General features: G+C 41.2%; 1 protein-coding gene across 3 annotated transcripts in view; it reads right to left on the reverse strand.

Moving 5' to 3' along the window:
• Window positions 1-46: 46 nt before the first annotated feature.
• Window positions 47-14998, reverse strand: part of FBXL5 (F-box and leucine rich repeat protein 5) — a 25832-nt gene continuing 10880 nt past the window's right edge. For 2 of the 3 annotated variants that reach the window (XM_035903451.1, XM_035903453.1), the window contains exons 7-11: window positions 14033-14181; window positions 13763-13845; window positions 11280-12002; window positions 8319-8467; window positions 2735-6228 (exon numbers count right to left, since the gene is read on the reverse strand). In XM_035903451.1, the coding sequence (XP_035759344.1) occupies window positions 6125-6228; window positions 8319-8467; window positions 11280-12002; window positions 13763-13845; window positions 14033-14181 (1208 nt within the window). In that variant the 3' untranslated portion in view covers window positions 2735-6124. Of the gene's footprint in view, window positions 684-2734; window positions 6229-8318; window positions 8468-11279; window positions 12003-13762; window positions 13846-14032; window positions 14182-14998 lie in introns of those variants that run through there. The other variant, XM_035903452.1, reaches the window with a different exon arrangement.

The following is a 14998-nucleotide window of genomic DNA, read 5'->3' on the forward strand; positions in this document are numbered from 1 at the left end:
TAAAAGTACATACATTCAACTGCTACGTACGTATTTTTATTGGTGGGAATGTTTTATTTGAGTATGTCTTTCAAGCCCAAATACAAAAGGAAGGTGGGAATTTCCCTAATTTTGCAATATAAAGAACAACTTCAGGATGAGAGGAAAGGGGAAGAAACAAGGCTCCTAAAGATGTGTAATTGTCACCCAAATGCAAACAATACATTGCAAATTCTCTGCAGAGCTTTATATTGTACTTACGGATTCAAAATAAAAAAACCCATTCACTTAACACAAAATAATCCAGTAAAGTATATTTAAGTGCCGAACTTGGAAGAAAGTGGCATTAAAAAAAAAAAAAAAAAAAATCTGGATGTTTTCCCCATCTTCCCCAAATTAAGTAAACCGAAACCCAACACCCTTCAAACCAAATGAGATTGTGTGAGATCGTTACAACACGGTACAGTACACTCATAAGTAAGATTCTGAAGTCGTGGGCAGGGTCAGGCTGGTATAACAAATCTCACTCCAAGGATTGTTAACACAAGATGCGAACTGTAAGTAAAGTGCATGAAAGGAAGCCTGCTCAGCTAAATGAAGTAGACCCGAGAGATGGGAAGTCAGCGGTCACTCGCCAGAGCGGCAGCAGGCCCGAAAACCACACTGCAAATTCTGGCATCCACTGGCGGTTTCAGCATGAGGACCTGCACAAAAACAGAACAAACGTGAAAAGAAGAAGAGGCCATTTATTTAGATTCAGAATTCTTGTAACCTGGTAATTCACAAAAGGGGTGGTTTTTTTTTTGTTTTTTTTTGTTTTGTTTTTGTTTTTTTTTAAAAATACACTAAACTTCACTCAGCACCGTGAAGCCTGGAACTCTGCCGGCACTACCACAGGATAAAAACCTCAATTGGAACAGTTATTTTTCAAGAGATTTTTGCTCCGACAGCTTAGTCCCATGAAGATAACACATTCAAAATGACACAGACGTACGATGAGCAGCGCTAAGCGAGCAAGCCTAAGCAAGCTCTTGCAGCCAGCTTTCAGACTCGAGGTATATTTGCGCAATGCATATTTAACTCCCATTTTTCAAATTCAGATGATGACTTCACGGCATTACCAAAGAAACCATAATCTCCAAAACTATTTCTCCTATAATGGAAACATTTTTTTTTATTTTTATTCTGGAAGGTTTTTCCTCCACGAACACTTCACGGTTGGCTTAGACCTCACGCACTCTGACTGGAAATTCAAAAACTAAAGGAAAAAAAAAAAAATCACCTTCAGCATCACTGCAGTCATCAGAAGCCATAAGGCTCAAACCCAGCCATTCGGAAAGAAAGAAAAAGTTGCGAGCACAGACAGTATAAACCAACACCGTAATTCTACCCACCTCCACTTACCTTTGCTTACTGTTATCCCTTCAATTTGAAATGTTAAAGTGATCATGAGATACGAAGCTATTAAACTTATTAGTACAGGCCTTATTTCCTGCAGCCATGTGCCTGCTTCAGAGACACAAACATTTACATTCAGGTGGGCTCAACTCTGCCACCCAACACCAAGTGGAAGCGGGTTGCTGAGTTAACCCAAACAAGCTGGAAAAGGCCTAACCAGGACAACCCAGATTTCCCCTCTTTGTATTTGAGGCAAATCAAAGAATATTTAAGGTGGTTTTAATACATTTAGAAAGGACTGACGAAATAATGTAATGAACTAAGGCACCATGTTACGTCTGGCTTGTTTTCACCCCTTGAACAGTAACTTAAAGTTGTAATTCAATTAATTTCCAAGAACCTGGTGTCTGGAAAACAGCTTTCTGCTTCATGCCACACACCGACGAGCAATATTCTACAAGGTAATTAAGTTAACATGCATGAGACTGAATAAAACAAACCTGAAGCCATAATGAAGGACAATGGTTACAGGGTGCAAAACAGTAAACTCTTCATTTGTCAATAATCTCATTTTCCTTTTCAAGTCTTTTTATTCACCTGAACTAAATTTTGATCCTCCAAGTCACTTACGAGCTAGAGTTTGAAAGCCTCTTCGTAAGTCCTTTAAAAAGCAGACTCGGTGCTTCTGAATAGCTGGTTTAGCAGAGCATGTTCCGTGCAGCCGCATTTCCAAGTCGTAGCTGACCTTCCTCATCACTGCCACAGCTAAGCAGCGCATCGGTAATTTTGAAGCAACTGTCTCGTTTCTAGTAAAATGCTTGTTGACAAAACGCACAGAACCACAACATCCCAAGGATGGGAATACTCAGTGCACTTTGATACTGTTTTCTGTCCTTTTCTTGCTCATTTTAAGAACGTCCTTCCTCGCGCCCTAACTGGAACACAAAACCCTTCTAGGTCTGACCAATGCTCCATCTAGCCCCACCTTCATCACTGGCAACAGCAAGTGTTAGCTAGGGAGACGATGTAAGCCTGTCGTGCACACCTTCTGTGCCTCCCCAGCATCCCACACTGGTGTAGTAGGGACACTGAAGTCCATTCCCTTGAGTGTTTGTTTGCAGTTCAGCTGTGCTTGCAATTGTTTAACCTCTTTTTAAACCTGCTGAGAGTAACCGCTTCCAGGACTCCCCCCGGGACCAAGTTCCAGAAGTTCACTGCACTGTGCATCTGCTTTAAATCAGCCGCCCACCCATTTCACCTGCTGTTGCCGAGCTCAAATGCTGCAGCATTCGGAGGGTTACTGCTGCACATCCACCCCATCTCCTGCCTTCCCAGTTCTGCAAGCAGTCATCTGCTTTAAATCAGCCGCCTACCCATTTCACCTGCTGTTGCCGAGCTCAAATGCTGCAGCATTCGGAGGGTTACTGCTGCACATCCACCCCATCTCCTGCCTTCCCAGTTCTGCAAGCAGTCATCCCCCCTCCTGCCTTCTCATTCCCATACTGGAACATTCCGGTCTGTTGGGCGTCTCCTTGCATGACACCCGCCCAGTTCCCTAGCGCTTCTTGGTAGACCTCTCCTGTATCTTCTGTAACTCCACCACATATGCTCCTCGAGATGGGGAGACCAAAAGGGCATTGCATGAGTGCCCCAAGGCTTCCAGGACCTTGCAGCAACACCCTCCAGCTTGTTCTCAACACCCTGACGATGTGTAACACTGGTGGCTTTTTTGGCTGCTGCTGCAGGCAGGAAAGATCTCAGAATTAGCACCGACAGCTCTCTGAAATCATTGTCTCCATGCTGCAACTGCCAGCTCCGAATTCCAGTTTCATGCAATCATAGTTTGATTACTCCCAGCCACCCAGAGATACAACCATGCATACAGCTGTACTGGAGCTCATCAGAGGTCCTTCTGGAAACCAGCACCAGTATCGTTACTTGAGGCAGCTCAGCACCTCTCAAGAGCTCGGTGATTACTGCCTGCATTCCTTACGCCACAACAGCGGTGGAACTGCTGAGTAAGACTGATCGCAGCACAGCACTCCTGGGGGGGGGACGGAGAGAGACCCATCACCTCCCAGATTCCTGCCCATCCTGAGCAGTGGCCATTAAGCCCTGCCCATTCTTCCTATACTTTAATTAGCTTTCAGGTTTTAAATTTAAACGAGTCTTATCGCAACTTAAAATTTCAAAAACCTGGACGCTTTTAAGTAAACTGCATCACCTGAAAAAATGGCTGTTTTAACAGCAAGGCTGTTTGGTTATGACTCGTTTCGCCCATGTTTTGACATGGCAACTGATCTCCTCCATCACAGGTCATTTACCTCCTCTATAAATGCTGTAGCCCTCCTTAGCTTGTTCTTTTTACATTTGATACAGATAGCAAAATTGAAATGCCTTTGATTTGACAGCCCCAGAGCCTGCTTGTGTTTCCCTAGCTTTATTTACTACAAATGACTTTGGCTTCCTAATCTCTGATTTCCCCAGTCTTTGCGACTGACCTCATTCAGACCGGACTTTGTTTTCAAACTCTGTTTAAATTCAAACGGCCTCTTTAATCTTGCCAAAAACCACTCTCTCCTCTTTTCGCTGGACTCTGTACACAAGGTCTCCAACTCACCTCACCTCACTGATGCACCTGGTTAAGCTATATGGTCTGTAAGCAGACAGTTCCCATCATATTGTCCAGTGAACGAGGTGGTCGCTTCAGACCTTACAGCGGGGCTGAATCACTTTTGGAAGGGTCTCCCTTTTCCTACTGACTGCAAAGCCTTAATGAGTGCTAGCAGTGATGTGCCTAAATTAAATGTGTTTTGGGCTGGCTCACCTGGGAAAGCAAAGTTAATCAGATTCTCATCTAACCTGCCACAGTCTACATTACTGGTTTAGTTACCTCTGAGCTGGACCATTGCACTGCCTTTACATGCACATCTGATTACTCAGAAGCTTCAGGCCACCCAGAATAGACATCTGTCTACTCAGGAGGAACAGCTCGCAATGTTTTCAGATAAAGTACATATAACAGCATCTTGCAATGTAAGAAAGGAGCATAGCTATTTGATTACTCCGTTTTGTTACGTGTACTAGTGAAACAAAAATTAGTCAAAATTTGCTAGAAAGAAGGTCAGCATTCCACCAAGAATACACGAAACCCAGACCAAGACCGTGGCGAAAGAGCAACTCCATCCAGGACAACCAGCCGCCACCACCACATCCCTTCAGCCGCTTGTTCTAGCTCTCACCTGCAGCAGCAGAAACATTCATGTGGTCTACAGCAAGATGGATGCCTGATCCATCTAGGAAGGCGGGGGTGGGGAAGGCTTTCAGTTACCCCAGTTCTTGACCAAGTTTACCAAGTAGCCACGCAAAGACTAATGCTGGCCACAGGAAGGCAGTAAGAATGAGCCAGGAGGAGCACAAAGGAGGGACAGCAAGACAGCTTCTTTTTCACAGCCACCACCAGCAAGTCTCCATCATCAACACTGCATACCGTATTTGATGGTGGTGTAGCAAGAGCAATACGTTACAGGGGAATTACCAAAAAAGTGATCAAATTAAGCACTAGCTTTAAAAAAAAAAATAGAAAAAGGCAATGTTAAATTCAAATCCAAGTTTACTAAGTGCTACTCTCTCTCAGCCTTTGGTAAAGTTACACTTGCAGACCTTTATGAGAGCACCTTGGTTATCTGTAGAATTTAAAGAGAGACCAAACACTCAAAGTCTAACAACAATGCATTCCCATACAGATCTGCACACAGGAGTCCACAAATCTTAACAGAAATTGCGAAGTCTTGGCTCCATTGCTGGGAGACAGATCAAACTATGACCAATGAATTTCTAAATGCCAGAAGAGTATGAATCATCAGAATCACCACAACTTTATTTCATTAATGCCCTATTTCTTTAATTATAGCACCTGAGGACTACATCATCAAAAAACTCTAGAAACTGAATCATACTTTAAAGCTGCAAAGAGCTACTGCTGCAGAAATCGGGGAGCCCTATTTCTCTCATCCTGAAGCTGACAGCACTCCAGGCTTTAGAACTGAGAATACAGTAAGGAGATTGAACACAGCTGGACAAAACAGCCTGTGGGGAAATATAAACTTCTAAGTGCAAGAGGCAACTCAAACATTAAACTCTTCCGAGTTCAGTGTGATTTACAATCAGATGTGTTTTAGACAGAAAACAAAATCAGCAATTAGAAGGGGTGTGTACTGACAGATTTGTTTTCAGCTGCAGCTGAGGGTTATCTAACTCCAAGTCTCCAGTGCTGAGCAGAACACAGGTAGAGATCCTGAACATGAGGATGCAAACCAAGAACTCAAGTCATACTAACAGTAAACAAACAGAAAATAAATTTGGAAGTGTGTGCAAATTCATGGTCTCCGCTCATGAAAACTGCATCATGTTACTGCTGGGCAACAGCAGTCTGCGACACAGACCCGAGCGAATCTGTCTAACCACAGCTCCCCTACCTTCTTACTTTTAGTCTCCTAACAGGGTAGAGCAGCTACAGTCAGAGCAGCACTTGCAATGAAAATCTGAGAACTGCAAACAAACATGCCTACCAAACAAGTCCAGCAAATCCTTCACAAAGAAAATCCAATGAAGCTGTGTGCAAGGACCCCCCTTAGGCTCAGTGTTTATAGGAGAAGAAAAATAATCTGAAAATAGGCTGCAGGTGAAAGTAAAGCCCTTATATGTCAACAGATGACAGAGTGGTATCTTTATTATTCAGAGATGGCTAAATTCCATGCTGCTGGCTCCATTTTTTGTTCTGCAAGACCGGTGGGTGTTCCAACATGATACCAGAACATATCTCCTTCCCCGAAAACAATCCCTGATAAGCTGGTGGGCAAAGAAAATTACGGAATTATTCTCTACATGCTTACAGACCAGTAATCTTTGTGCAGCAGTTAATAATACAATCCATATATGTGCAAACAAACGTAAACAGCCCCAGACATGTTTAGAAATACCAAACGATACAGAAATAGTTCAAGCTGTGACAGAAACCCTGCTGCCCACAGAGTGGAATAAGGCATTCGTTTCACACCGAATAGCCTTGCCACAATGAAGTCTGAGTGAACATACAAAGAACAGTACCCAGATAAAACTGCAGGGAATTCAGTTATAAAAGGTTATTTCCCATTTCAGAATTTTGCTAGGACACCACTGAAAGTTTTTATTGACTTTCTTCTTAAAGAAAACAGCCACAAACTTGTGAGAAGCTACTGTTTCTCAATAGACATGAGAAGTCAGACCATTACAGCCTCACTCCCCTGTTGAGTTCCCTCTCCAGGAGTAACTGTTCACCCAAAAGGCATGCATGAGGTTTTACAGAACCAAGCAGAGCTTACAGGCTCACAGCTTCCAGCCAGCAGTAAAAGGAAGGAAATACACAGGAAGAGGATCAGGACAACTTTACAGAATAATTCCAAAAAGTATTCTGTTCAAATATAAGTAATTTCTTGAGGATATTACGGAATGGCCAATCTTTGAAGTGGTGGGCTCACACAAGAGATTCTGGCTTTGTAAACTAAGACGACATAGTGCATTTTAGGGACAAGGAGAGAAACAGAAACGTCAGAAGACAAACCAGAACATTAAGTCTGGTATTACTGACAGAAGTGAAAACAGAGGAAAAATAGCAAGGAATCAGATGTAAAAGGAAAAAGACTTTTAACAGGTCTTATGCAACACAATGCAGGGAGGAGAGTCAGTGAGGGATTTTAAAAAACGGAACCTTAAAATTTTCAGGTTGAAATGCTGTAAGATTTTTAAAAGCTGTTGTCTCGATATAATGGAAGGAAGTAACAAAAAGCAAGCATCTCAAAACAAAACAAAAACCCCACCAGTGTCAAGCACAAAGAATTGAAAAATCATGGAAGCATATGATTTAATACTTTCACTTCTAATATCGGGATCCAATCCAAGTGTATCATCTTATATCAATTTCAGTGGTTTGAATACCCAACTGCCAGTACAGATTTACTTGTAGTACCCAAAGCTCTGGCATCCTGTACCCCTGCTGTGGCTGCATCTCCATATACGAGGAAATTACCAAACTGAACACCGTGAACTACCAGGGAGTATAATTTTGTTTTACACACAATTAGCCCTTGTAATCCTGTGAACTCTGTTATTATCCTCCTTTTCCCTTCCTTTCTGTTGCACTTACCTGTTTTAAATTCGCACATGGAATACAAGTGACACTATGGTTCCCATCTCGAATGCTAACTGGACCTAACGTAATAGGCTGAATTCCAGTGTGGTAAACACTGAAAAGACTTGCACCGTAAGGGTATTTTATGCATTTATCCAGATCCTTCCCCAGCTTAGATCCAACCCTAAGTTACTGATTCAAGCAAAACCAGAAAAACTAAATTACATTTTCCATAAGGACATGCAATGGTGGGATCAAAAATATCCTATACCAAAACTACTGCAATATGGGAGGTTTGCATAGCAAAACACTTGTCATTCCTTTCCTAAAAATCACTGCTTTGGTACCAATCTAATGAAGCCTCTCTCTGAAGTTATGACCATAAAGAAAACATACAACTACATGGTTTACAGGGAAGATATGGAGAGGGCAAGTGTGTTATTAGCTATATGGAAACTTAACTTTCTAGACCCTATTATTTATGCTAAACTACATTATGAGATACATGGACTAAAAATGCTTGCCTAGGTAATACAGAACTGTACTAGAGTCAGGCAAAAAAAAAAAACAAAACAAAAGAACAAATGAGGAAAAAGTGATTTAACAATTGTGATTTCATAATTATCTGTGAAACTCAGTGCTGCACAGCCAAGAAAGAAAAAAAAAAAAAAAGTGGGGTTTTGGTGGTTCTTTTTGTTTTGTTTTAAAAATTGTCCTTAAACCAAGCATCGCTCCCCAGAAAAGCATCACATCTTCATTAAAAAGACATTACCGTTAATGTTGTCACAGTAGTAAAAGTGTTCATCATTTAGAGAAGGGCATGCAGAAACTAAATCCTGCAGGCCGGCACCAGTTACAGTGAGACAACCGGAGAGGTTAAGGTGTTCCAAATGCGGCAGTCCTCCTCCCAGAGTCAACGCCCTGTTAACAGACAGAAGAGAAGTGTTAAAAGCCCGCACAGCGCTAGACTGGCCAGTACTCCACTACGTCACCAAGTCACAGCCTTAACTGCATCTTGTAACAAAAAAAAAAAAAAAAACAAAAAAAAAAAACCACAAAACCCCCCACAAACCAAAACCAACCCAAAACAACAACAAAAAGCCCCTCTAATAAACCATATCGTTTTAAACCTGGCAGTTTCATACCCTATAAAGGGGATCACCCTGAAGCTGCATAACAGACCTGAAAAACGAACAGATTTTGACAGAAATGAACAATTCCTTCGGACAGACTGAAATGGTAAATCGCTTTGTTTACAAATGACTCCAGAGATGACCAAGTATTTCAGAGAACTACAAAGACATTCTTCTCCAAAACACCACTGATGCTGGCAACTCTTCCAAGGTGATGTATGTTCCTCAACCCACCTTGAAAATAGGACACTTCCAAGTCTGATGCATTACGCCTCCAAAAGTTTGAATGTCTTGTACTTTTTTGGATAAAATTATTTCAGAATCCAAATCTATTTTCCTAGGGCTGACAGCGGAGCCTCTCTCTGCCAACACACCACCTAATTATCCAAGTGGAATTCTCTGTTTTTCCTCTGAGTGCAAGAGAGTTTGGCTGCTGATGCAACAGCCTCATGGATGTGTCACACCTGAGCAATCACTCCGGGTCAGGCGGCTTGCTTCTCTGGAAGCTCACAGAGCAGCCAGCCCAAGTTCCATCACAAACAAGCTCACCCACCTGAAAAAACACCAGGCTTGGTGTTTAAGCCAGGGCATAAAACTGAAAATGCCTTCAGAGCACCACCATACAACTTTTTCCTGTCAACAGGCAGAAGTAGAACTGTTGACCACAAAGTCAGCTATCAGTTAACAACTTTCCTGGGACATGAACTTAAGTGTTTCTATTAGGAGGTTTCATTCTCTCTTCTCAGGGATTCAAAATACTCTGGCAGATGCAGTAAGTGCCTGTTGCAGCATGCTCTCAGCTCTTAAATACCGTCTGTTATCTAAAAAGCACCAATGGGAACTGGCACCATGACTAAACCCTTCCCATGACTCAATGACCAAATCTCCCTTTGGTCCCAGACAACCGAGTCGTGAAAAAAGACCAGTAACATGAGAACTACGCACCGCATGACCTCATCAGCGCCAAGCAGATCTCCGCAGTACCAGTCCACCCCACCACCTGAACAGCAGCGAGCTCAAACACAAGGCATTGCTATCTGAAGCTTACGCTGAGCAAGACTAACACTGCTGAGTGAAAGAGCAAGCGTCAGAAAAACCACTATGGGAGACGTCTGAATAGCTGGTCCTTCTGAACACCAAATGGGGATGAAGCATCCAGAGGGACAAATCAACGCCAGCAGCACCTCACGCTACTTCTCAGTTGACTACAGCAGGCAGTACAGGTAGGCATGAAGTCTTCCCACTCCGAGAAGCTTTAATGGGCCCCAAGTGCTGCAGCACATCTGAGCAGGTGGCTGCAAGTACTTCAGCCTCATCCCATTTTCATTATGAAGCAATAACTAAATTTTTCGGACACAATACAAAATATCAATGGCAAATATTATCACACGCAGGAAATTTTGTAACTCTTGAAGCCGTCTCAATGTTCAAGTCAACTTTTTTTGCCTCCTTTAATTATTATATTAAGTTGTATTTAAAATGATGTTTTGCACATACAAAATTATCATAGAATCATTTAGGTTGGAAAAGACCTCTAAGACTATCAAGTCCAATCATTAACCTAACACTGCCATCCCACCACTAAACCATGTCCCTAAGCACCTCATCTGCCCATCTTTTAAATACCTCCAGGGATGGGGACTCTACCACTTCCCTGGGCAGCCTGTTCCAGCACCTGGTAACACTTTTGGTGAAGAAATTTTTCCCAATATCCAATCTAAACCACCCCTGGAGCAACTTGAGGCCATTTCCTCTCGTCCTACCACTTGTTACTTGGGAGAAGACACCAACACCCACTTCGCAACAGCCTCCTTCCAGGTAAGGTTTCCCCTTTTCTCCAGGCTAAACCACCTCAGTTCCCTCAGCCCCTCTGCATAAGACTTGTGCTCCAGACACATCACCAGCTGGACACACTCCAGTGCCTCCGTGTCTTTACTGTAGTGAGGGGCCCAAAACTGTACACAGTATGCAAGGTGCAGTCTCACTGGTGCAATGTATGCTTATGCATGCACACACAGAGGCACGCAGACACACATGCACCCTTTATTTTCATACATGTACAACACACGTGCGGGATGCTGTTGGCCACCTGGGCACACTGCCGGCTCATATTCAGATGGCTGTCGACCAACACCCTTGTTGAATCTCAAACAATTAGCCTCGGCCCATCAATACAGCCTGTCCATAAATTATGTCATTATCCAAACAGATTAAATAAGATGTTACTCCAGTTTTTTATAAAGCTTCAAGCATATTGACAGGCATAATGAAAAGAAAAATAAAATTAGTGAATCAACACAATTTCCTAACAAAAAATCACTAAAGATCAAGCCTAGAACAATAAATTCACAAAAATACTTGACTTCAGAGGATACGTCTAGAAGATTTTTTTTTTTAAAATCTCCAAAGGAAAAGCTGGATAAAGTTCTCAAGTCTGGTACTATAAATATTTTAAGATGCAAAGACCACTTAAAACTTACCGGAGTTTCTTCAGTAAAAATGTTTCTACCAAAACTAGGCAGATTCATCCCAGAACAACTCAAGAAATAAAATTAGAAAAAAATATACTGCAGCAGAATAGCTCAAAAACATCTCCTCACCTGAGAGCACGGTCTGTGATCTGGTAACATCCAGACAGACTGAGAAACTGAAGAATTCGTGCAGTCTCTTCATCTGTTTTGTCACTCCCAGAGTATGCCAAGTCTTTTTTCTCTGACTGCTTAGTCCTTGTTGGTTTTTTACACAGTGCAGAGGACTCTGGAAGTGCTCGAATAGTTCTTAGTGCTGTCCCAGCACAACAAAATGAGTGACTGCAGTAAATCAAGTCAGTAGAAGCACAGTGCTGCTGCCACCCTCTAGTCCTTAATCCATAAATGTCTCTACTGTAGCAAGATGCAGAGCAATTAATATGGGATGTTGGTTCTGTAAGACAAAATCCTTCAACATTTCTGTGTCTCCACTCTGCAGCATCTTCGATGTCAGCCAAGTCATCTGCATCTAGCATCCACACATAAGCAGGACTGAAGTTTTCTGAGCCGTCAGGCTTAGTCCAATGCTGCCCACGATCTCCTCCCTCAATGAGGTTTTCATTGTTGATTTCATGCAAACAATTATGCTTCTTGTTGGGCTGCAGAGTACTCTCTCTGTTTTTCCACAAAGTCTTAGCATTCCTGTTTCTGCAGCTTTTCAGAATACCTCTGTTATGGTGAGTTGATATGATACCCAGTGCTCTGGAAATCCTCTCGATAGCCACATCTGTGATTTTTTCACATCCAGACAGATCAAGGTGGCGTAGATTTTGACAACAACCAACTGAAGACCAGCTGAAATCAGGGAAAAAAGTGGTTTGGTGGGAAAAAAAAGGGGTTGGGGGGGGGGGGTGGTTTGGGGTGGTTTGGGTTTGGGTTTTTTTTTTAGTTTTTGTTCAGAAACAGGTGTTAAGGCTAAATATATAAAAGAACATTTCATAAGTAAAATACTTATATTAATTCACAGAATATTTAAAGAAAATACCCAAGACAGGTTAGATTTGATACTCCAAGTGCTATATATATTTTCCTAGAAAAATTATGTCTAAAGCAATGTGAAACAAATCATGAATCAGTAACAACCTCTATTTTTTCATATACTGAGACTTAAAAGAAGTCCGAATTTGCCACAAGCTTTAAATAGATCAGACTGTAAACACCAAATACATGTGACAACAATTTCAAAAAGCATCTTCTGCTGCGTGTCAGCAGTCACCAAGAGCCATCAGGTTATTAGACATCACAGTTAACTTCTAAGAAGGCTGAAAAAAGTGAACTTACTGAACTAGCAGATTTCACCACCCCACTCCCCAAAAAAACCCCCAGCCTCATCCGAGATGTAATATGTAGTTCAAAGTTATTTCAAGGGTTGTAATTTCTAGCATTTGCATTCCTCAAGCCTCGCTGTTTATATGTATTGAAATATCAGTGTACTTGGATCAAAGACCTCCTGTGATTTCCTATTTCTTTCAGACAGAATAGCTGGATTTCTGAAACACATTCTGTGTACAGTATAATTATTCCATAAAAGTGATGAAGATTAAAGATGTCAATGGAATCAGACTTTTTTATATTGACAAAGCCTCACCCTTTAAATTTTTATTTCAGTTGAAAAAGGTGACCTACAGTAATACTGTTACATAAAAGTATATGGCTGATTTAAGTGCCATTTACCTGTCCATAGTTAATGTTAACTGTCATTTACTTTCCGTAAATGATTACTTATATTTACCGCAAGGCAAACTCATTTTTTGAGTTACAAATTGGGGTGTTGGAAATACAGATATATGAAGAGCAGCAAATAATATGTTTCACTACAGACTGACAAAAGCTCACAAAGATTGATTTCCGAGCCACAGAAATTCTGTAAGGCTTTTATCTCAACTAAAACTTTGTGCACAAGCTGCAGGGTATTGCTGCCAGCATCCATGCTGATAAAATTTTCTGTGTTGTTAACACATAAAACCTGAGAACATTATACAGTGAAAGTGTTGCACACTGAAACAGCCACTGAGTTTCAGTATCACCGTAAGACTCACTGGTGCAGGCTCGGCATCCATGCACCATCCCACTGACACCAATGAAATTTCTGCAGGCTTCAATAAACTCAGAAATCCGAAGTTACTACACATAAATCTTAGAGCTTTGCCCACCATTTAATCATTATCATCTTAAATAGCAGTGTTCCAAACCCTACCAGCTGTATCAGACCAAGAACTACCCTAACTGAGTGACTCCGCAAAATCTATGGACAAGTTGTTAATACTAAAACAAAACACAGTTATTGTTATGGATAGCTATACACTGATAGGTAATACATACCCAGTTGTGAAGACGGAGTATTTTAAATGGCCATTACAAAGTTACATGCTTCACTTGCTATTTCATTGATTTGCTACTCTGGTTTAGTTCTTAGTTATGCGTGAATCCTGAATGCGATTTCTCAATTTCTCTCTTTATTGGCAATGGACTAAGACACATTTGACTGTTTTTCCCCCTCAAAAAGCTGTATTTTATTTTTTTTTTTTCCCTAGAGGAAACAACAATTGTCTAACCTTTCAAATGCAGAGTCTGAAATATCAGTTTGAGTGAGATCCAAATATTCCAAATTGGGGCAAAGCTCCAAGATCTGTCTAACCTGGAAAAGGAAAGGAAAATAATCAGCAAATACACAAGCCAATAAGGCTGCACACAGCGTCAAGAATTAACATTCTCTTGAGTTGCAACTCATTTTCATTACCTGAGTGTTTAAAACTCAGGCACATCAGTTATTAATTAGAGGCTGCATAGCCACAATTATTAAATGCCAGTTTCAAATTACATACCATTTTGCTAGACACTGCAGAACTGTAGGCCAACACTAATGTCTTCACTGAGGAGCCTACATGCGGGAGGACGTTATGAATTAAGCCATGAAGTAAACGTTTTTCCATTTGTGCTATATTAATGGCAAGTGAATCTTCAGCTGCTTCTTCTGCAACATAAAACCAAAGAGAAAGACTTAAAATAGGCTTTCAGTCATTTGGAATTCACATTGCCATCTTACATCAAACAAGTCATCGGGAAACTAAAGAAAGCTTAAAGCCTAAGTTTCAGAAAGCACCTTAAATCGAAGTTTTGCTGAACTTGAGCTCAACATACTACTTAAGCCTCATCTTTAAAAACTATCTGCTTGTCTTTCTGACAGTCCTGAAGAATTTAACTCCAACAGCAAGTAACAACAGTAAGAGTTTCACCAGCAGATTATGATTAAAGGACTTGGAGAAGTATTTACTACAGATTATGTACCGCTCAGGGCAGTCTGGGGCAGCTGTTTCCACCGACTTGCTTTATACACTGAAATACTATGTCACAGAATATTTCATATCCTGTGATGTAACAGCTTAAGACAAATTTTAAATTAAGCCTAGAATGCATTAGAATGGAATACGATTCATCCAAAGTTGCTGAAGAGATAAAGCCTAGCTTTACCTCCTTCCTAACTCCAGACACATCCCTGTAAGTCTTCTACCTGCACTCACGTTCGCACTCTCCTAGAAGCAGCAACTCAGCTCATTACAACCAGAGGACTCTTTCAGGAACCTTAAGTACTTGCTAGCCAAAAATTCCCGAGTTTTTTTACGGTATAAGTCTAGATTAGGTGCTTACTAAGCCAAGTAAACAGAACGTAAGTATTATTGCATTTGTCTTTATTTTAATGTACTGGAATAAACTATGAAAACAATCTGTATTTTAAACTGATTTTACAGAAAATAATCCTTTTTAGACATTTATTTCTTACAGCTCTGTCA

Source organism: Egretta garzetta, unplaced genomic scaffold (genome assembly GCF_000687185.1).
Source record: "Egretta garzetta isolate BGI_Z169 unplaced genomic scaffold, ASM68718v1 scaffold151, whole genome shotgun sequence".
Classification (NCBI taxonomy): domain Eukaryota; kingdom Metazoa; phylum Chordata; class Aves; order Pelecaniformes; family Ardeidae; genus Egretta; species Egretta garzetta.